This window comes from Parasteatoda tepidariorum, chromosome 9 (assembly GCF_043381705.1).
Source record: "Parasteatoda tepidariorum isolate YZ-2023 chromosome 9, CAS_Ptep_4.0, whole genome shotgun sequence".
Taxonomy (NCBI): domain Eukaryota; kingdom Metazoa; phylum Arthropoda; class Arachnida; order Araneae; family Theridiidae; genus Parasteatoda; species Parasteatoda tepidariorum.
In genome coordinates, this window is record NC_092212.1 from 72,293,418 (window position 1) to 72,316,758 (window position 23,341).

The 23,341-nt window shown below is 28.8% G+C and overlaps 1 protein-coding gene across 1 annotated transcript; it reads right to left on the bottom strand.

Annotated features, from left to right (window-relative positions):
* Window positions 1-5,572: 5,572 nt before the first annotated feature.
* LOC107453644 (chromo domain-containing protein cec-1) lies at window positions 5,573-17,542 on the bottom strand. The gene is made up of 5 exons (XM_016070538.3): window positions 17,274-17,542; window positions 17,104-17,147; window positions 16,942-17,007; window positions 8,388-8,445; window positions 5,573-6,692 (listed from the first exon to the last, which is right to left on the bottom strand). Exons 1-5 carry the CDS (start codon window positions 17,364-17,366, stop codon window positions 5,607-5,609), a joined length of 1,347 nt encoding a protein of 448 aa, XP_015926024.1. The 5' UTR covers window positions 17,367-17,542; the 3' UTR covers window positions 5,573-5,606.
* Window positions 17,543-23,341: the final 5,799 nt, after the last annotated feature.

The following is a 23,341-nucleotide window of genomic DNA, read 5'->3' on the forward strand; positions in this document are numbered from 1 at the left end:
TTTTTCACTTGTTACATTTGTTTTAGTACCGTTTTTGTCATGTTTATGCAGTGGCCCTCATCCCCTCCCCCATAAAAAAAATTGCTAACTTCCTCCTTCCATGTTAGCTCTCCCCTCTGCGGAGGATCAAAATTGTGATGGCATGTTTTCGGATCATCCTCAGGGATGTTTCCTAGACCGTCGCCAATAGCCCATTGCGCAGCTCTAGTGCGACGTAAATGAACAAAACAAATCCATGTTAGCTTGTTCGAAATAGTGCTACTTTGCTTGCATTCTACTCATAATATGACAAATGCAGACCTTGCTTCTTTTATTTATGTATTTAAAAAAAAAATTCTCTTGTCTAAATTCCCCCCCCCCAAACTATTCGTTTTATTTAGTGTAAAAATTCCCTCCCCCCCAAACTATTCGTTTTATTTAGTGTAAAAATTCCCTCCCCCCCCAAGCTTTAAGTGGGCGCAACGAGCGCCCACCTTCCCCCTGATGGGGGCCCCCGTGTTTATGTTTTATCACTAGAAAATTTGCTGTTCTTTCATATTGTTGATTTATAAAAATGCAAATATCTTCTACCATTCCATCGCAGCCATTCAATAAGTTTTCACTTCAACGTTCTTTTTGCCACTCAGACAAATTTTAAAAGTAAAGTTTTAATTACTGAAAACTCTATTTGCTTGTTTATAGACTGTGAGGACTTAACACTGTTTTTCGAAACTGTCACTCAGGAAAAAAAATCCTAAGTTAAAGTGATCTTGAAGGAATGTCGCGGCTTTAGAACAGACAAGTAACTTAAATATTTTAGAAGTAATTAAACTTGTTTAAAAAAATCGCTAATTTGGCGACATTTTTCCACCTAGATGAAAATTATCAAAATCGCTGCCTTATTCTCAGTTTTTGCAAATTTTTATGAACCCTGGTAATGCAGCATTGGAGTAAGTTTTTAAATATTAAAAAAAATTAGACCTCAAACGCTTATCATTATTTCAAAACTGTGGCTTTACTCCATTTTAAAGTTTTGAGCCATTTTCAAAATGAGCGTAGACGGTACTGGCTTTAGATAGGCTAAACTTGACCTGACAGACAGTTGCAAACTCACAGCAGTTATAAAAATAACATTTAATAACACATAATATTTGCTAAGAAAGACATTTCATATTACGACGGAACCTTCGTAAAAAAAAACCTTAATAAATGTTTAATAGTACAAATCTTATTAAGATTTATTTTTTTACAGGTAATTTTCATTTACCCAATTATGTTCTTAATCTTAAGGCTTTACACATGTTTTACTAAGCCAAATTTTTACAATAATAATCTCAGTCTGGCTGTATTAAAGTCGCAGACAAGTTTAAATTTAATGAAGATAGTGCTGCAAATTGATTCAGTAAATTCCGCTACCGCACCGTGGGCCAGAAGACTATGATCTTAGGCCAAAAGTAAAAAAATTTTTCAACTAAAATATGCGTAGGCAGTTTTAATATATCCCATATTAAGTATTCATAATCATTCCAAACATTATAATTTACTTTGTGGACCGACAAGAGTAAAATTTAATTTTTTTTTTTTTTTTAATGTAACCTTTAAATTTTTACTTCAGAAATATATATAGGAATTTCACCATACTGTTACATTTTTATCAGAGTAATTAGTGTTAAATTATAGTAAAATTTTTCAATTTGTTGGATAAGTTAATACTCTTGACAAACTTATAGTTGACATTTTTCAATGTTTGAATGACTTTTGAAAATTAGTTCCAAAAAGTTCCACGAGGTAATTAGCTAAACTTTTTTTTGTTGTCTTCTCTGAGGTTTCTTCTTTCGAAAAAACATGCCCCATTTTGCCTGTTACTGCTATATATATCGAAAAACAAATACGTATTAGGCTTTTTTTCATGTTTTCGCGTTATTATATAATATTACTTCAGAAATGTAATTTTCATTTCATTTTTAATATAAAATTACGAAAATTATTATATTTTCATTGCTATATTTAATTATTTAAGTGTACTCTATAAATTTTTTATTTTTGGTCGCCATTTTTTTTTTGGGGGGGGGGTAATTTTAGTGTATTTCAAAATTTTAAATATGAATTCAATTTAGCTGCACATAAAAACCCCTAAATAAAAATTTTTATAGAATTACTAATTTTGGACAAGAAACCTTGGATGCTGACCCACTGTGTACCGGGAGGAATACCTTTTTCGCGAAGCCCACTAAGTTACCGATTCTAAAAAATTTATAGGAAAATAACAAAAACAAATTGCAAGATTTAACAATGAATAAAACAAAATGGGATTTCATCATGTCCTTTATTACATGAAGTTTGTATATTTGTGACCAATGACTACATGAGGCACATATTTTGACATTATAAACTCATACAACATTACTTAACTCAGAAGTAAACAAGAAAGCAAAAATGGGACTAGTTGATGATATACATAAATTGAATGTACAAATGAGTATTGTTAAGTACACAAAAATGGCAAACAAAACAAAATTTTAAAAAATAGAACAAATTTCATCAAGCTCAAAAACAAATTATCAGTATCACTAGAAAACTAGTGGTATTATAATTAAATCAAGCAAAAGGGGCCTCTTATAAACATCATTCATTACCTCACCATCAAAATTAAAATAGCTCTATTTCCAAATTTAAAAGGGGGAAAAAAATACCCACTTTTGCTTCAACTAATTTTAAGAATTTTAGGATTAAATCTAAAAAAAAAAGTGTAACTTAGTATGACGTAAAATTTACGTCCTTAAATATATATTTTATAAAATTTTGAAACTCCTTGAAGCAAGTCTTTTCCAAAATTAAATATATCAAATTCAAAAATTTTTTTCTTGTGGTCTTAAAAAATTTGATGATAAAGGGTTATAGGTTCTCGTGCAATCATTACTCATATCCTTATCCTCAAAAATAAGCAACAGAATTCCACTTTATGCGTTTACGTAATATTTAAACGGGCCTTAAACTTAACTTATTTACTAAAATGTCATTAAAAACCTTTACAGCTCTTCCGGTTTGAGAACAACTTCCGACACAATTTGATGATATTAATCTTGGTACTGCCTGAATGGGTAAAGTAGCATTTCGTGTTTTATCTTTAAATTAATGGTTTACATTAAATTGTTCCCAATATTTTTTTAACTTTTCAGTTTTTAAAACCATTACTATCAGAATTAATTTATAAACTATTGATAAGCAATATTCAAATGATTTAAGTAAACTGAAAATCTAACGTTTACACTGAAGAATCCAATAATGGCAACAAAATTTCAGGTTTAAAAAAATAGGGTTTAACTTGTGTTAAATGCAAAATCCTCATTTCTTGTCGTGTAAAGAAATTATTTTATAACAAAAATTCTAATTTTTGTGTATTATCTAAATTTGCAAAACATATTATAGATTAAAAATTAAAATATAACAAAAAATTTAAAAACTATGACTGACAAGCATTGGTTAAAATCAAGACTATTTAGAATGGTTAGTGAAACATTTTAAATCTTATAAGCAAACATAAGTGCAATTGTAAATTTAAACTCTTATAGTGGCACACTTATATATTTAGTTCAATACAATCTAATAATACTGAGAATAAAACAAATTGGGCAATAAGGTTTAGTTTCAATTTGGTATAGTACTTAGGTTACTTTATAGAATCTGCACCACTTAGAAGGAAGATGCTAAGAATATCACAAGTCAATCGTATGCAAATGCTTTATAACATAGAATAATCATTTTTTTTGTCAATTATGTGTGGCTATCAAAACTGAATTTTTTATTTGCGAAAAATTTAACTGGTACAGTTTTGCACATTATAAAAATAAAATTTTTGGCTTAAATTTTAATAAGCAGAATATTGTGATAATCTTGTTTTAGAGCAATCTGTATTCATACAAAAATGACAGAATCAGGGATATATTTAATTTTTTTTTTTAAAAACTAAAACTTATAATTTTAAAAACAGATATTATAATCAGGGCAAAATTTCTTTTAGATATAATTTTATTTTAATAAATTACCATATGAAATAAATAGAAGTTGAATAATACTTCAAGCACATATCAGGATGAATCTAAAAAAATAGGGACCAACGAAACTCAACTTTGGTATGATACTATGGTACCAATGGGGAAGTGGTTCAACACTAATATCATATTTACAAAGGGGGTTCTAAGCTCAATTTTGAACCAATTATTTCTTAGCATAGAGTTATAACTTAACTAGCTAATTTAGGAACAGTAGGATATTTTAACGTATCTAAATTTCAGGGAACAAGTCGTACAATAACTCAAAACAACTACGTATATTCATGGAAGATTTTTATGTGTGTAGCTAATTTTCCCCATTAGCTACACTTTTCAGAGAGGCACACATTTTAGAGGCCCATGTTCATGTGCTGATGAAAATGTGCGAGATTCAGACAGGCTGAACATGAATCATGATATTGATTGTTTGTGTGCTTAGAACGCACCATCACACTTTTATTACATATTTTTGTAAAGGATAACCTCTTACAAAAATATAGCATTTTGATATCTATCACTGTAAACCATGTTTTCAATTTTTTTTTCTTTTTTTTTAAGAATCAAAATTTTTTATACAACATATATACATAGCTTTACATTTCAACCTAATTCAAATATGTACACTTGAAATAGAGTGATTCTGTACAAAATATAGACAAAATATACTTAATCAAAAAATATAACCAAGTTATTTACAAAGTTGGTGTAAAAAATGAACGTTTTTTTTAATGTAAAAAAGTTCAATTTGTAAGGTCACAATTTGGTGAGAGGAAAAGAGAAGTTTTGAAACTAGTTTTCATAATCATGTAACAAATACTGTTCGTTTTATTCTTTTTAAATCTAAGGATATTAAATTATTTTAATACTAGCCTAATTTAAAAAAATAAAATTGAAAACTAAATAATCTTAAACATAATTTTGAATATGACGCATTTAAAAAAAACAGCTACAATATTGCTTCTAAATGTTAAGTTAAAAATTGTGGATGACAACTATTATTGCAAACATTTTCATAAAATATGAAACTTTAATTATTATAATATAAGCATAAATCATTATAAATAAATCAGTTTTAATCTTGGTGAAAATAATTAAAATTTTAGGTTAGAATTTTAGAATAAAAATTCTGCCTTGTAGAAGAATCTATTTGCACATTTTCAAAATCGATATTAACTGTCATTTATAATAATAACCATGGTAACATGGTTAAAATTTTAATGGAATTGATGATTAAAAATAAAAAATTTCTCCTAGTACAATTTTATTGTACATTTATAAGTAGAATTCTAAAATTTTTTAGTTAGCAAATCGAATAAAGATACATTAAAGGTTGCATACATATTTAATTTCGTATGCATAATTGTTATCCAAATAAACTTAATTTTTTTTCTTCTCATTTACTTTAAATTTGGAAAAATTAATAAATTAAAAAAAAGAAAAGGATTCATTACGTTAAAGAGTACTTTTTATTTTAAGCCTTTGGCTTAAAATTCCGAACTTAGGTTTCACTTTAATTTTTTAATAACCTATCCGAAAAAAAATTTTTTTTTTTTTAATAAAAATGTATTTATTCATTCAATTAACTTCCATTTTCTGTGACTCGCTGATTTTTACAGGAGATTGTTCAATACCGTTCCGCTCCCGGAAAAATCCGCTGCTTGTTGAACATTCTCGTACAGTCACCGTAATTTGATTCGATGTGACATCTGTAATGAAAATATTGTCCACTACGGAATTAGGCTTTAACCAGATTTCCGGGGGCGCTACGGCGCGAATGTGATGACGAGGTTCCGCGCAGCTGGGCGGCTTGTTGTCGAAGAACACGCGGTTGCAGTTGTCGTGTTTCGGCTGCAAGAGACTTGAGGGGGCAATTCGTGGGGATGAGGGAGGGGGGAGACCGTTGGGTGGAACATCTGGTTTTGCCAATTCATTATTGTTCTCTTGATCAGAGTGGTTAGCGGGTGATTCCGCCTTCTCCACTACAACGTTCTGTTCTTCACAGCTGTCTGTGTTATCACTGTTTGTCAAAATAGTTCGTCGGCCCGTCACACTGCCAATAGTTTTAGGGGACTGGCTAATTTTGCCCACTGTCGACGAGGAAGAACTTTTCCCGGGCGTTCTTCCGACGTTCGATTTTTTGTTCGTATTCTCCGTCAACTTCTTCGACGCTTTCGCCTGATTGAGTTCGTCGGGCGTAAGAAATTTGGGGCTCTTGGCAACCATCCTGGGGCCTTTGCCCTGGGGCGTCGGAGGGTGACCTTGGGCAGAAGAATCGTCGCGCTTCGATGGCTCGCAAACTGGATTGGCAATTGTTTTGTCGTTTGTTTCAACTTCGGCCGTCGGTGTGGGACTAGAACTGCCGTCATTACCATCCACATCAGCTTTTTCCTCCTCACTGCTCCCCTCCACCGATTCATCGCGTTTTCGCTTGAGGCCCGTCAACGGGGGGAGTTTATCGGCATCCACCTTCGCCTCCTCTTCTTCGGGAATGTCTTGAGATTCATCCGCCTCCTCCTCTTTGAAATCACTATCGTTTGCGGGCTGCGGAGTAGGAGAGGACTCTTCGGGGGAGGAGGGTCGACCAGACTCCTCCGCTTCCCCCTTTTCTTCCTGCTTGATGTCACCATCTGCTTGGGGAGAGACGACAGCGGCGTTTCGTATCTGCAAATAATACAGGAGAAAATTATTGGCAATCATCAGTAAACGGGAGAAAGTACCCTCATATATACATAAAAGAGGGGTGGATACAAGGGAAACGGTAATAACAATGATAAAGCAGGCAATAGTTGGTTGGTGGGGGGTTATAATTGGAACAGTTTCGGACAGCTTTCTTTGAATGAAATATGAGAGAGGTAGAATGAATCAGAAACCAGTTTGAAATAAAGATAATGAGATAGCTGTTCAAACACCCTTCATGGAAAATTAAATACTGTAAACGGAATGTGGTAAAAGTTTTTTTCCAATGGGAAATGATACACCTTTTAATCTAAATCAAAATTATTAGCAAATCGGAGAAAAAAAGATTTCATTTTTAATGGCGAGTTTAATTTTTATAAATATTAATAAAAAATACATATATGTCACGATAAATAATTGAAATCCGTTTTAGCGTGCAGTAATTAGTAAAATTTTATTGTTTGTATAAAATTAAAAGAGATAGTATTAAAAATTAATATTATAGAATATTTATCTAAAGAGGGTTTTTAAAAACAATCCATAAAATTTAAGAAAATTTGAATCATTTATAATCAATTTAATAATAGTGCATTCACCCTCAACCCATATTCAAATGGCTATTTTTTTCTCTTCAAAATTTGGTTACTCCATACAATAAAACAAGGTCTTAAATTAACATTTCACATGCACGATGTAAGTTATATGTTCTCCCACATGGCTATTTTTATGGCATATGTGGAGTTCATGACTTTTATATAAGCTCATTAATTTTTTGTTAAAATTGGCTTGATTTAACCTTTCCATGGGATTAAAGAAATATAATCCCTTTCAAAATTGGTAGTTTATGTCATTCTCTCAGGCAGTAAAATTAACGGAAACAAAATAAAATGCTTATCATACTTCACCAATAATTGGAAATAAGGTGGAATGATGTTTCTTGGTTAAATATTCAAATATAATTCTTGAGTTTATTTTCATAATTTGGTATGCTAATAATAAATTATACAATAATAACCATTTCTGAAAAACCGACCAAAATTTTAAGTTTACGACTACCAATATTCAATTCTGTAGGTGGTTAAACATTTTCTTTATTCCTACATTTTGAACACCATTATTCAAAAATTAATCAAACATGAGATGGCAAACTTATGGCACATGTGACATATGATGTATATGTGGCTCATAGGTAACTACCTCTCACAGGGTATCTGTAATTAATAAATTAAATGTAAAATTGACTGTAAGAAACCATAATGTTCCAGATTTATGTGTTATTAAAGACAATAAGCTATGATTCGTCATAGAAACATGGCTAATAAGATTCAGCAACAGACAGTCATACTAAATGGGATATTGTATAAAGTTTTTAAATATATTGCAGTTTATCCTTATAATATAAAAAAACAATTTTAAAAAGAAAAAGCTTATCTTGTTAGGCATTTTAAAAATGTCAATATTCTTTAAAAGAAAATAATTAATACATTTAAAATTGTATTGAAACAATCTCATTTTTTATACTTTTATTTTTTAAAAATGAAATAGAACAAGAATATTTGGCTCATTTACAGAAAAAGGTTTGCCATGCTCTTTAAGCTACTCATCAGTTCCTACGATCTTGATTTAAATAGTTAGATAGTTTAAAAAAAATTTAAAACAAGGAAAGAAAAAGTTCTTTACCTGCGTTAGATGCTTCGGCTTACGACCTCTTTTCTGTGGCCCCACTGAATTCTTTTCTCTGAAATTTTAAAAATAAAAATTCAATATTCAGGTATAATTCTTCACCAGATGTAAAATAAAATACTAAGTTACATAGACATAGCAATTTTAAAATTGAATTAACCATTTTCCTTGGGTACTCAACTGCTGGTTGGAGAGTATGTAAAAATGACACTTTTTTAATAGCTAGTCTTTAACACTTTCCAGGTAGTAATTATTTGTAGTAGTAGCTAACAATAAATAATTCTTCAATTGGGTACTTGCACTTCAAAAAGACGATCACAAATACCCACACTTGTTACCCATGAAGTCAGCGCCAGTTGATCGTTTATAAGCAAAATGGCATGTTAAAGTTCAGCCAAGTTTCTTTAAGTTAGAATGTTAATTAACATGAACTTAATTAAATACAGCACCATATAGAACATTAAATTTGTTGATATATAATTCTTTCTTGTAAATTTCTTTTACTTAACTTAGATTTATCATATATTCATGTATTTTATTGTAATCATTATACATTTTTGTTTTGTGCACATGGCAGCCTCAATACATAATTAGTTTGTTTATGTTCTACATAACCTTGTGTCTCACTTTGTGTTAAGTAAGAAATATATAATGAATGAATTGAAATCTTAGTGAAAGAAAATAGAATAAGTTGAAAAAATTACAAAGATGGGAAACTGATTAGAAAATGTTCGCAATTTAAGATAAGATTCAATATTAGTAATTTCAAAATCTCTTAAATAAAATAATAATAAAAAAGTAGAATTTCAATAACTAATAAATAAATGCACAAAAAAAATGAAAGTTTCAGAAGTAAATTAGCATAGTCTCTCAGTTCACTAAGTTGACAAATCTGGTTAATTGAACATTTCAACAATTTCACTTCATTATTAAAAAAAAAAAATATTCATGAGTGCTGAAAATTTAAAAACTACAAATCCACCAGGAAAAATAAAATGCTTAAATACTTTCTACAGTCAGTTTGCTATACCTAGAATGAAAAAGTCATTCTTCGTTAGAGAAGAATGAAAAAATCTTCATGTAAATGAAAATGAAGAATGAAATTCAAGTAAATGAAGAATGAAAAAGTCTTCATGATTTTAGAGCTACCTACAAACAAATCATATAGATATGCTGCAATTTTTTTTTAAAGTGGAATTTTGCTTGGTAATAAAAATTAGTATTGGAACGGTTATAGTAAAATAAATCAAATTAAAAAAATATTTTTCATAAATATAATTTGCATAATATTTTTTAATCAGAACCTAAAATTATTAATTAAAAAGTTTTTCTAATTTCAAATGCAGCTGATCATTTCAATTGGAGTAAACAAATCAATTTGTAAATGACCCCACAGTTAACCATTTTAAAATTATTGAGATCTATATTGTTTATACAGAGTTTTCCCAAGGAATAAAAAAAGGCAAGGCACTTCCTCTCTGAAAAAGACACTTTTAGTTTTGACAAGGCACTCACTTAACATCATAAACATTTATCAAAATGTGTAACATTATGTAATAAATGAATTTTATCCTCAACAATTTTTAATCACCTCTCACACCAATTTATGAGTACGTTTGAAAAAATAATTTTTTCTCGTAATCAAAACATGAGAAAAATTTATTTTTTATTACAATAATTAATGGCATGCTAAAAGACAATCTCTGTGCATATTTTTTTAAAAAAAAGTGAAGTACAAAAAATAATTTTTATTTAATAATTAGTTTGAAATATTTTTTCTATAATTTTAACTGAAAACTATTAAGAACGGAACATTTAAGGGCTCAATTAAAAAAAAAGGGTATTTATGTAAACAATAGTTTTAAAATTTTATTAATACCCTCCCCCCTTCTGAAAAAATATGCATATAAAAATTTAACCAGTTTGGGAATAAACCTAACAAAGTAAATATTTATAATGAATTAAATTTAAACAAAGATAATTTTACCAATGAGTAGCTATTATTTAAACACTGAATTAGTTTTTTTCAAAATTTATTTTTCAAAAAAGGGCAAAGAAGGTGCATCTATTAGGATTAAGGGGACAAGCAGGGTGGGCTGCACTTCAAAAAACGCTAGGGAGAACATAGGTTTATATAACTATAATTGTTTATATGATAAATAATACGAAGAAAAAGAGATCACATCAAATTTTTGTGTAATAACAAATTTAGATCACCCTTATAAAATTTCATGGTAGTAGAAAATTTTAATTATAAAGTTTTTATTATTTTTTTTATAATTCAAACGTTTTCCAAATGCAGAAACAAATAGGGAAAAATGCACAAGACGCTTCAATCACTCATGTATACCTAGAGTATGGTTCCCCCAAGATTAAACGCTGAAATATTTGCAATTTTAGACTTGTCTATTAATTAGAGAAGGGGAAAAAATAGAATTCCGCTGATCTGCGGAAAAATGGCAAGTTTGACCTTATCCTAATTAAATTTAACGAATAAAGAAGACAGGAAAATTTTGATTGACTTTCCTTAACTCATATGGAAAATCTTAATTTGTAAATATCCCCCAGGTTAAAGGATTGTGGCACTGATGAAAAAAGAAACAACAGTGCACTAGTATCAATATCATCAGCTCGTTAAGGATGGAGAGGGAGGTTGACGCACAAAGTTAGCTTGCATCACAATTTTAAAGTATTTAAAACACCTCCTTAAACTGATTTATCATTTACATAAGAGGACCGAAAAGGCTAAAGTCTTAAAACGGGCTTCCTACTCAATTTCAGAAAGAAAGAAAAAAAAATCCCAGACTTTTCCCAGGTATATCAGGTAAATTTCTATGGAAATCCAAACCCTATTTTAACTATACCATGCGATTTTTCATCCAAAAACTGTAATTTCTTTTTATTATTTGTAATATCAAATATTAGATTATGTTAGCAAAAACACATAAAAGAATGAGAATGGAAACACAGAAAAGTTTCACTAAAAAGTGAATTCCACTTTTAATATAGATACATATTCCATTTTAAATATAGATATACTTTATAAAATAATCATAATAGATGTTAGAATTATTTAACTTGAATATCGATAACTAATTACTGTTGCTGATAATTTGTTATTTTCAGGTATGATATAGGAATCTTCCAGGTTATCTGTTAGGAGCATTCCCAGCTTTTTGGAGTTAAAATAAAATACCCTGACAATTCCAGGATTTCCCTGACCCGTGGGAACCCTGTTAAAAAGAGACCAAAATGGACTTTACCCAAGAAAACAGACTTAGGAGGGAAAAAAAAGGAGGACCATTTAGGGCCCAGCGAGTATTACCATTTTGGGGAGATATAAAAACACTCATTGTTATAATGATAGTAGTATCTATCGAAGTTTTAAGTTAAAATAAGCACAGCAAATAATAATAATGATTGATAAATAATATTTTAGTTTAAGGAAGGAATCTCCCTAAACCTGAGTAAAACTTAGAACAAGACTATATTTACTGATTTGTAAGCATTTAACAAAAATAATTAAATAAAATATGAAACCAAAAATTAATGAATATAAGTGCTAATATTTAATAAATTGATTACATGGCCGGATGTGTGTTCTATAGAGATAAGTTTGGGCTCGACTTAGCAGGCCTTATACTTAATAACTGTACGAAACATTTGCTTAAAGTAACAAAAAAGTTTATGAAAATTCAATCAACAGACAGAGTCTGCCTGAGCCGGAAAACTTGAAGCAACAGCCGGGAACGTGTTAATCTCATCTCTAGCACCCTCAAAATTGCATGGTCAAAATCAGAATAAAAAACACATTACCTACATAACATGTATGCTCGAACAAGGCCATATTGCCCACATTAAAGAGAATTCTAGCAGGGGCCATATTTTATACAGCTGTAATTTCTTCACTCGAATATAATCAAATCAAGAATTGAAAATAACAATGTGAAAGCTAAGAAACAAAATCATTTAATCGATATTTATCATTGATATAGGTAGCTATAACATTTATTTATTTGAAAATAAATTATAGTCTAAATTTTGGTTGATTTTTTATTTTTTTGCCAAAAAAAGGTATTTAAATGTGTTTTATTGAATGAAAAAAAAAAAGTTTTTAGTAGTTTTTTTTTTTTTTTTTAAAAATTTGTGTAAGTTAAGGGGGCTACCTATAACTGATATAAAACTTTCAGAAAATGCAATTTTTTAATATAGCAAATGCAATGGACAAACATAAAACTAGAGGACAACAATTTTGAGTGAAGCGCCACTTGAGCAACAAGTTGAATAACGAAGGGCTGCTCACGTATTTAGACATGTTGACGATAAATACGATCAATTTTATTAAAAACATTGGTATTCTGAGGATTAAATTTTATTATTAAGAATGGTAATATATTATTTAAAGAAAATTAAATACTATAAATTAATAAAAAACAGATTACTTTTTAAAAAAATATTTTCTCCCTTTTTTAACAAAAAATTTATATATCAATTTATAAATACAGGGCCAAATTTACTACCGTTTAGCGGTACCTTCACAAATTCAAATTTAGGAAAAACGGAATAAATTTTCTTCAAATTTTATTTTTGTATCCCGTAAGAAACATGAAATTCATATTTTTGTGTTCGATTTTTTAATATAATTTTTAAATTTTACAAATTATGCCTAAATTTTCACAAAATAGGTACCTCTCAGAAAAACCAAGACAGATCCCTGATATATATATATATATATAGAGAGAGAGAGAGAGAGAAAGAAAAGGGTTTTCTTATATCACGTAATACAAAATTTCATTTTAAAATAAATTCTATAAGAAAATAACAAAAATATGCAAGACTCACAGAATGAAAGTATAAAATAAGTATTTTAATGAGTAATATAAATTGTAAAATAATGTTTAAAAGAAAATTTATATGGTTTAAACAAAAAATTAAAACACAACCATTATAATAAAAAATATGATTCTATATTTATTTGTTACTATACTTCAGATGATATTTCTATCTCTTGGAATCATTAGAGGTTTCATAAATTTTAAATAGAAATCATTTTCTTTTTTTTTTCTAAATAAAACCACCTACAAAAAATTACAAACAGTAGGCATCTAAAAAAGTTCAGATTTCGAAATTTTCACACTACAATAACATTGTATTAAAATACCGGTATTCAAATACCTAAATGCGTAGCGCTGACGAAAATACGGTGCAAAAATAAATTGGATTTACAATTAAATGGGCACAAAATTTTATCAAAAAGTTAATATTTAATTGCACAATTAGAAACTCACATGTCATAATAACACTGTAGTTAAAAAAAAGAATCTTTAAAACCACAAGGAAAAAAGCATAGCAATAATTGTACAGAAATAAAACTTGTTTGAATTTACATTTAAAGTATGAATAAAGTAAAGAGCGTCAATAAGTAGTTATTGAAATGCGTTATTTAATATTAGCATGTTGTAATAAAAATCATAATCTTTGAAACACGTGAGGACGTAAATCTAAAAAAATGGTGGAAAAGTAATGGTGAGTTCACGATGAAATCGCAACAAGACAAAAAGGGATTATTTAAATGTGTTTGAAACTCGAATATCATAAAAATATCTTGAGAAAAATACCAGATTTTAGAAATCAGATGGAAAAGAGTAGCAATAACTATCTTTAAAAAAAAAGAAAGAATGAAATCAGTGTAAATAAATCACATAAAAAAGTGATAAATTAAATGTACGAGTTATAACAGCGTATTAAACGTATTTGGATTTTAAAAGCCATGTGGAAATTAGTTACAACTGCCAGAAAAAAAAGAGAAGAAAATATTGAAAAATGATCGGTTTTATGACGAAATCAGCAAAAATAAAGCGAGTCAAAAAGTGAGAGGCGATACTTCAGTATCATGATCTGTTGTGTCAAATAGATCTTAAACTTCCAGTTTAAAAAAAAAAAAAAACATGTAAGTGTTTGCCCGGGGGTGACTATAAGTCATACCTTTAGAGTTGATCCCTTTCTGCGATTTTCGTTACGGCCGCTGTCCAGAAGGTAAAGATTTAGCGATTATTCTGCCACAGAACAAGACACGGAAATCGTCCCAAGTGATTACGCAAATTCGAAACTGGCGTATTGTTATTGTAATATCATATTAAAAATATTGTTTTAATTTTTTTTTTAAAAAAATTTACGCAGAATTCCAAAGCAATTATCGCAGAAGAAGCAATTGAGAAACAATATAAATATACAACAGAGTCTGCGTAAATCGAGCAAATCAATTGATGAGTCAAATGTGAGATTCAAAATGCTTCAATTTAAAAAAAAATTTTTTTTTTCTTGTTCCATCGTGTTTAATTAATAAATTCGAAAAATTTACATAGGTTGCTTAATTAAAAAGAGAAAATTCTGAACTGTTAAATTAAATTATTCCTATGTAAGTCTACTGTTGTTCAATGATAGTTTCGAATGAATATTTTTTTAAAAATAGAAATAGCCTCAGACTTGAGCAATATCGCTTCAAAACATGCTACATTTCAAAATCCTACATATTTGCCCTGTGGCAGAATTTATTCTAGCAATCTGCGACAAAACTCTCTAGCACTAATATCTTTCTGCAAGATTACTTTTAGTAATAACAAACATATGTTACTAATTTAAAATTACAAAAGCTGTGTTTACAACAAAAAAAGAAACAATGTCAGGGGAGGGGACGCACCAACTCTCATCACAATAAAGAAAATAATTAAAACTCATGATATGCGTAGTAGTAATTGGGGAAAAGGTTAGTGACAAAATCACACGAATCGGACTCCTCAAATGCGTGTTTCATTTCCAGATCAGGTTGTCATAATAAACAATGTCATATAAAAAATATCAGATTAAAAAACTACGGAGAAATCAATAGAAATAACTGCCAAAAATTCGATAGAATTATCGCCTTAAAAGGTAAATACTCGAATGCCTGATTTGAATTTTCTAAATTATTTGAAATACATAGAGTTTAAAAATCCATGCGAAAGTCAATATCAATAACTGCCGAAAATACAATCGAAACATTACATCGATTCACGTTACTATCAGAGTGAATTGAGCACATCAAAAAGTGATTATCTAAATTCACGATTCAAATATTATGTGGAAATTTCTGTAGAAAAGAAAATTGTATATTTCACTTTTCAAAGAAAAAATCTTTCTGCAACAATGTCGCTGTGACTCTGCCATGGGGCATATTTGTTACTCCAAAATTTATAATATTTTAAAAAACTTTTTTTTCAATACTGAAACATTCAATATTATACTACTTTTAACAGATAAAATTTTCAGAAAATATGATTTTTGAAAATAGTGAATGTATTTGACATATGTTACATTATAATGTAAAGTAGAGCATTCCCGCAACAGCGGGTTGTCGATCAGGGAGGTGGCTTTTGTGACCAACTGGATGATTGGTACCCTTTCGTGACAAGCTGGTACCCAATGATCTGAAGCTGGGTGAGCTTCCAACCACAACTGGGGGAAGTTACATTATAAGTATGTCGACAAATTTAAAAAACTGGGAATGTTATTTAATTAAAAATAGAAAATAATGAACTGTTTAATTATATCAATGCTATGCAAGATTCTGTTTTACAAGTCTAATAGTATCAAATGAATACTTTTTTAAAATTATTAATTCCATCAGATTCCAGCATTAATGTTGGAAAACATGTTTTGTTACTTTTTTATCATGATAATTAATAAAAAATATAAATTTGTTACAAAACTTTAATAAAATGTAAGAGAATAAACTTCAAAGTTATTGTCTCTTATAGGAATGTTAAGGTAAATAACTGCTGAGAAACCTTACAAATATCTACAAGAAACATTTTATATTTACAAAATCTTAAAGTTTACGTAACAGAGATGATACTTTTGCAGTCATTAATAATTATTAACTTTTATACAAATCTCAGAGCAATGATATAATACAAGTTATATTAATTCCGAATTGTTTACTTGCAAGTACGAAAAGTTTATTACTGTAGAATTGTATCAATTTTAACACAATAACAGAGCTGACTGAACGTTTATAGTTTTTATACGGTTTTCTATACCCAAATAAAATATAAAAACAATAAAATTATTGCATCAATTACGTTCTAAATGGAGCAAATATACGATGAAATCAACTTTAATATTTAAAAGTATAAAATTTTTCACCTATATTTATCCAATCAACAAGGAAAAAATCGTACAAAAAAGAAGACTATACCTAAAAAATAAATCCAAAACTTTACTAAAAATGTTTTATCAATATTACTAATACGAAATTTTAGTCTCATGGATAATTCATTTAAAATCAGTATACTAAATACAGAAGAGTTTAAATAACTGATAAATTATTAATTTTATATTTACGGCACATATTACAAATTGTTTACACATGGCTGTCATCGATTAATTAAAAAAATAAGGCAATGTTTATTTTTGCATAAAAATTTCGTATAATATTTCATGCTTATATTTATAATACCATTGCGCATGCTCAGATTAGCGCCATATTGATTTGCAAGCAAAAATAACTTACCTTGCATTAAATGCATCAATAAGTTGAGAATCGATTATATTTTCCTTCGGTTCCCATGTATTGTGCCTGTGTTAAATAAAAGTAATCCATAAGATCTCATCGTAAATCACAAGTAATCACAAATATAATCACGTAAACACTAATTATCCAAAATATACTAACTTTTGGCTCCAACCCCTCCATTTTATCAAATATTCCACTTTGCCCTAAAATTAAAACATAAAATTAGGAGATTTAATATGAATGACGTCATCTAATTGGCAAAGCATAATTATCTATCCTCAAACGTGCAAAAAAAGGCATGAAAAAAAAATCCACCGAAGTTTGTTTACCTTCCGTATGCGCTTTTTCTTAATGCACTGGGCAGTGAAAACGTTAGGACCTAAATTTGACATGTCGGTATCAGATTCATCATCAGATGCCATTCCTTAGTTACATCAGGCTAGTTAAAGCCATGATAATTTGATTTCAATGAATAGTGCTCACTTAAAATATATCTCTAACTTAAACACGGTTCAGTTTCAAAAATATAACAAGGATTACACTACGTCACGCACCTAGTAAACAGAACAAAATTCTGATTGTTCAAAGAAATTGATATGGGACAAGCTGATAAGGTTGCCATAAGTAAAGGATTTCGTCGCCAAAGATTAACATTTTGGCGATAGTGTAACTGAATTGAAGGCATAGTTTTGCAAAGGAAACACAAAATGGGATGAAAAAATATAACTAAAAATAAAAAGAAAATATTTAATAAAATAATGTAAATATTTCATAACGGTTATAGAAACGTAACTCATCTGCACGTAAAGACGTTTAAATAATATTGGTGATGCAATACCGGGGAAAATTTAAAAATTGATTGATAGTTAATGTAAAATGCTAACGATTAGACGGTATTTATTCGATGATTCTGTTTCTCAAATAAAATTTAGATTGGCTCAGCGTGGTAGTTTAAAATTAACTTTTTTCAATTTTTTTTTAGGTAAATAAAATTTTTTTAAATATTTTTAAGTTGTTTTTGCCGGAACTTTCTTTTTTAACATTTAAAATTAGGAGTTACCCATTTTTTTTGTNTTTTTTTTTTTTTTTTTTTTTTTGAAGGGAGTTGAAATTTTTTTTAAATTTTTTATTTCTAGTACAGGCAAAACTTCGGCCAATTACCGACTATCCTGCGGCCGGATTGCTAGATAGGCCTACAGTCGATGAAAAATACTTTTTTCTGAATGGTAGAAACATTTATATTTAAGCATATAAATCTCAATTTCGAAAGCTAAATCTTATTTGTTTAATTTACCATGGCAAATTAATAATTAAAACATGGATATAGGAGAAATTTAGCAAATCTGCCTAATATATACATAAAACATACATTATTAAATAGCCCTAATATATATTTTATGAAAAAATATGATTAAAAAGAGTTTTCAAAATATCTTAATTTGTAAAAGCTTATCAATTACCTTAATTATTATGTTACAAAATTTTTTTTTTCTATGATCGCATAAGCTGGCAGCTATGTACGAAAATTGAACAATTTAAAATTATTTTAATTGTTATTTAGTTACCGTTTTAACCATTGTGGGGTGCAATGACTTCTGTAGTGGCATCTATATTGGATCACGTTAATTTTATTTCTCCTTAAAATTAACTACAAATATTTTTTCAAACTTTAAAAATAAAAGTAGTAGATACAATAAGATAATTTTGGAAAGCATTGAATGCTTTTATTTTTAACCCATTTAAAAAATTACCAACTTTTCCAACTATAATCGAGAGATTATAATTAATTTCATCAAAATTTATGCTTTAACATTTACAGATATTTAACAAAAAAATACGAAAATTTCTATGCTAACTATGTAAGCAATCTCTCTTTTAGCAGCAAGTGTTTTGGAAGATTTTACAGGCCAAAACTGATGGCACTGTTTGAAATATCACGCTTAAAGCTTTCAGATATGGTGTGATTTTTACCCATGCAAAATTTGCCTCGATCAAAATTTTAGCGTCGGATCATAAGCGTAGGAAGTTTAAAATTGATGTCTTAAAATGATGTCACTATATAATTAAAAAAGCATTCTACTATAAATAGTGCAATTCTATAGAATGATTTCAAAATTGCTGGTACTGAACTTTGTAATTAAGTTATTTAATTCCTCTCCTTACTTTTTTGGTTCCGCATTTTGCATGGGTACAAAGGACACCTGGTTAAATTTATTTTTAGTGGTAGCTATGTAACAATTGATTTCACAAGTTTGCGAACGCTTAATGAATTTCAAGTAATTGTTATAACTAATCCACTTTATTTAACCCTTTAACGGGCCCTTTATTTCTAGTAAAGGTAAATTAAAGTATTTTTGGAATTGAAATTGTTTTAAGAACAGTAATTGATATAAAAAAAAAATTTCATTTAGTTTATAAAAATGCTATTTTTTTGGTGGTAAATATATTTAGCATGACCTATTAGGAACTTACTGACTTTTATTTTTCTTTATTTATAAAATAAATTCCTTAAATGCTACAAACTTCAAAAGGAATTATGTATTTTATAACTTTTATACGTTTTTTAAAAGTGTCAAATGGTTACCAATTTTATTCAAACTCACTTCAAGAAAGCTGAAGTTATTGAAAAATGGAAACCTAAATTAAAAGTGGTAAAACGTGGTGGTAAGTATACTTACCACGACCTTCAAAAGGGTTAAATTATTTATACAGAGTGATAGTCAGAATTATTCTAAATCAATTAAGTCAACTTTAACAAAGATAAAAATACAGCGCATACATTTGTTCCGTTATAACGATGTTACATAAAGTCTCGTTTTCTGTTCCATTGACGAAATCGAATTTCAACGCCAATTAGAACTTCCGAACCGTTCCGTTCATTCCAATCTAGTGTTCGAAATTTTGTATCATGTTTTTTCAATTCCCAGAAAACCTTTTCAAAAACAGGTGTTAGACATTTTTACACTTTCAAAACTGGCATCATTGATAACTAGTCAAACGATAACAAAAATCTCAAGAAAACTATTCAACCCACGATTTCTTTCAATGTTATCGCTCAATAAACATGAAACATCCTGAATGAACTCTATGAATGAAGTGTGACAGGACCCCACCTATTTTAAACCTAGGAGGTCCATGGGTGAATCTATGGTCAAAAGAATTGTGAAATATGGATCATTGCTGGGGATTAAGTATATATCGCAACGTCGTTAAGAAATCGGAGCTTCGTGTATAATTATTGCCTTTCAAATTTTTTTTTTTAAAGAGTTCAATATATTCATCAATCGTATTTTTTTTGTTCGAAAATGGTATTCAACTCTTTCTGTGAAGCGTCGGAAAGGCAGTTTATTTTGGAGTTAAAACAATCAAAGCTTTGTTGGAGTTTTTTTTAATAATTTTTCTCATTTTCTAAACGTATATTATTTTAGCGACAATGGCTGCAAGTAACTATTGTAATGCTATATGCTTAGTGATCGGAAAAAAAAACGCAAACACACTTTGTTTATAATAATTAAAAATCGTGAAGCAATTCTACAAGCAGAAGAACAAAATATTCTAAATCCATGACATTGATCTTATGAAGCAAAATTTCAAAATCAACAAAACACTGAATTACTGGTTAAAGCTTATGATGAATATAAAAAGATGTTATTTAAAAAAAATGTATGAGTATTTTTTAACCCTCAATGCACTATATTAAATAATCCTTTTACGTATATCGACATAAGAAAAACTGCGTAGTAATCAGTTTCATAATTTTATTTAAAATGTTGCATGCTTTTTCTCAAATAATTCCAGAATTTCTGAAATATATTAAGTATGTATTTGCATCTATTTTATATTGTCGCAAAATGGTGACTACTCGTTATAACGTCCGTTTTCGTTTGGTACCCTCAGGAGTCGATATATGAAGAGTTCACTATATTAAAAAAAAAGAAAGAACAAAAAATGAAATTTTCGTCAATATCAGACGATGTAAATCAAACAAAGATAAATTATTTACGTATACTTTTGTTATAATTTTAAACTTAAAAAGAGAATCTCCCGTAAATTTCATTAGATTTGGCAGTTGTGACATAAGTGTTGATAAATTACAGTTTCAAAATTAAATTTAAAATTTAGCATATAATTTCAAAAACAATTATTCATCATGTATAAACCACGTCACAATCGCATTTTAATTTAAGCACAAATTTATATTAAGATACAAAATGCTAAGTGAAGAGCGACTTGCATCCGTTTATTAATCGCTCTTAAATGCTGGGTTAAAATGGTAGAATTCTGCTCTAGTTTGCCAAGGAAGATGTCTCCAGATTTGAGAACTCCACAATAAAGTGGAGAAATTTCTTAGGACTTATTATTTTTAATTTTATCTTAAAAATATAATAATTAAAAATCTGTCTTTAAATGCTATCGTGCAGCTCATTCCTATTTGCATTCTCTTTCTCAAATTAAATTCATTTTCAGAAGATTAAACTTTGTTTTAACTTCACGAATTTAAACATTCAGTAATGAAAATCAACGAAAAACTTGAGGAAACAATGGGTATATAACAAAATTTCAATTTAATCAACATTTAAAATAATAATAATAATAAATAAATTTTGATTGTTATAGTTTTATACATACTATTCCAATACTAAGGAATACAAATTATAGCATAAATTTTATATAGGAAATTAACAATACTTGCTGAATTGATATTGGCTAAATGGTCAGTATTACGCAACTTTTTATTTTCTTTCTATTCCATAGGAAGAGTAATATAAATTTATGACTACAAAATAAAAAAAATCATTTTAGCATATCTTTCGTTACACTTTCCTTTTTACTTGTTTTTCTTTCCCCCTTTCTTTAAAAAAAAAGTTAAGAAAAAAGGGTTCGAAAAGCATCTTAATTTCGAAATAATGTTTTTCTCATTCGGGAACCTCCCTTGACCGTTGGCGTCCCCGAGGACGGCTTGTTCAACAATGTACCCGTCCTCCTTTGAAACTNGATTTATATATATATATATATATATATATTTCCTCCAGCTATTTCAATAATTCAGATATAAAGGTGGGCAAAATTCTTTTAAGTCTCCGAAAATTGTTTGTTTAATTGTTGTCTCACTGCCACTTTATTTGAGCGTGAAAGGCTGAAAAATTAAGATTGACAGTGTTAAATTATGTTGGACTCTCAGGATTTTCGGAGTTGTGACTTTCCAATAATTCGGTAATGAGAAATTTAAATTTGCTTAATTGAGTATAAATTAATCTGTTTTAAATTCTAAACTGAATAAATTTCTATTAAAATTTATTTGCTTGTGTTATTAACAAGTAGACATTAATCAGGGTTCATACAGGAAATTTAAAAAGTGGTGTTTATGACAGATTCATTTTTTGTAGCCTTTACTTTAAAGTTAAAAATACAACATAATTAAGGATGGCACGGGGGATTTAGAACGTAAGAAGTGGTAAAAACTCATATTTATTTATTTAATCTGCTAAATTATTCAATCGTATCTACCACCATGACTTACATTGCAAATTATTAAAGCAACTTTTTCTAGCATATTTCTTTTAGTTTACTTTGAAGGAAATTGTAAAGATTTTTTTCGTTTTAAATATAAATAATTTACAATGCATGTCAAGGTAGTTTACGGTTGAAAAGTAGATTAAATAAACAAAACTGAATTAAGTGTTCTAACCACTTCTATGCTCCGTTGCAAGTTATGAAAAGACCATTGCGGTATAGAATTTAAGTAATCATCAGCGACTACACATAGTTACGTTTTATATCGTTATCAAATTATACAAATATGCTTTCGAAAACAATATAAAAGCTTTTAAAAGTTAAACAGGTCAGTCAGAAATTTAATTCGTGCAATCTTTTACAATATATATTAAATAAAGGTTATAGTTTCGTAGTCTTACTGAAATTCTGGATTCGGCAGCATATTTAGAGAAATGAGGACATTCGTTCTTGAAAAAGAAACAACTACATGAAGTTGCAAGAGCACTGGATTTGATTGGACGACTAAAAATGGCGGGTCTTTTACTAACATGCTCTTATCGAATCAAATGCGAGCAAAAATTTTTTTACTTTTGCTTCGCTGCAGAAGATACAATCGTCTGAAAAAAAAAAAACAGTATTTATTATTCTTTCATCAGTTTCTTTAAATGCAAACAGAAAGACGTATAATTGTTACGATTTTTCAGTATCATTTGTATTAATTCTTATTACTTGTTAATTGATTATTTTTGTTAATAAAGAAGCAGGCAAAAAAGAGGCTGTGCAACGTCGTTTTAAGAGTCAGCGATGTTGATATTCTTTCCCCTGGGAACTTGAAATAAATTTGTCGTGCGCTTGGATGCAACAGGTTCTTTCCATAGAGATGTTGGTTGTTTCTTAACTT

What these genes read in the sequence shown, in the direction of transcription:
- LOC107453644 (XM_016070538.3), bottom strand. Translation starts at nt 17,366, where the DNA reads ATGGCATCTGATGATGAATCTGATACCGACATGTCAAATTTAGGTCCT. An exon ending in ATTGATGCATTTAATGCAAG is followed by an intron (nt 8,446 to 16,941) that starts GTAAGTTATTTT and finishes TTAAAATTTCAG; the next exon opens with AGAAAAGAATTCAGTGGGGC. An exon ending in AGCCGAAGCATCTAACGCAG is followed by an intron (nt 6,693 to 8,387) that starts GTAAAGAACTTT and finishes TATTATTTGCAG; the next exon opens with ATACGAAACGCCGCTGTCGT.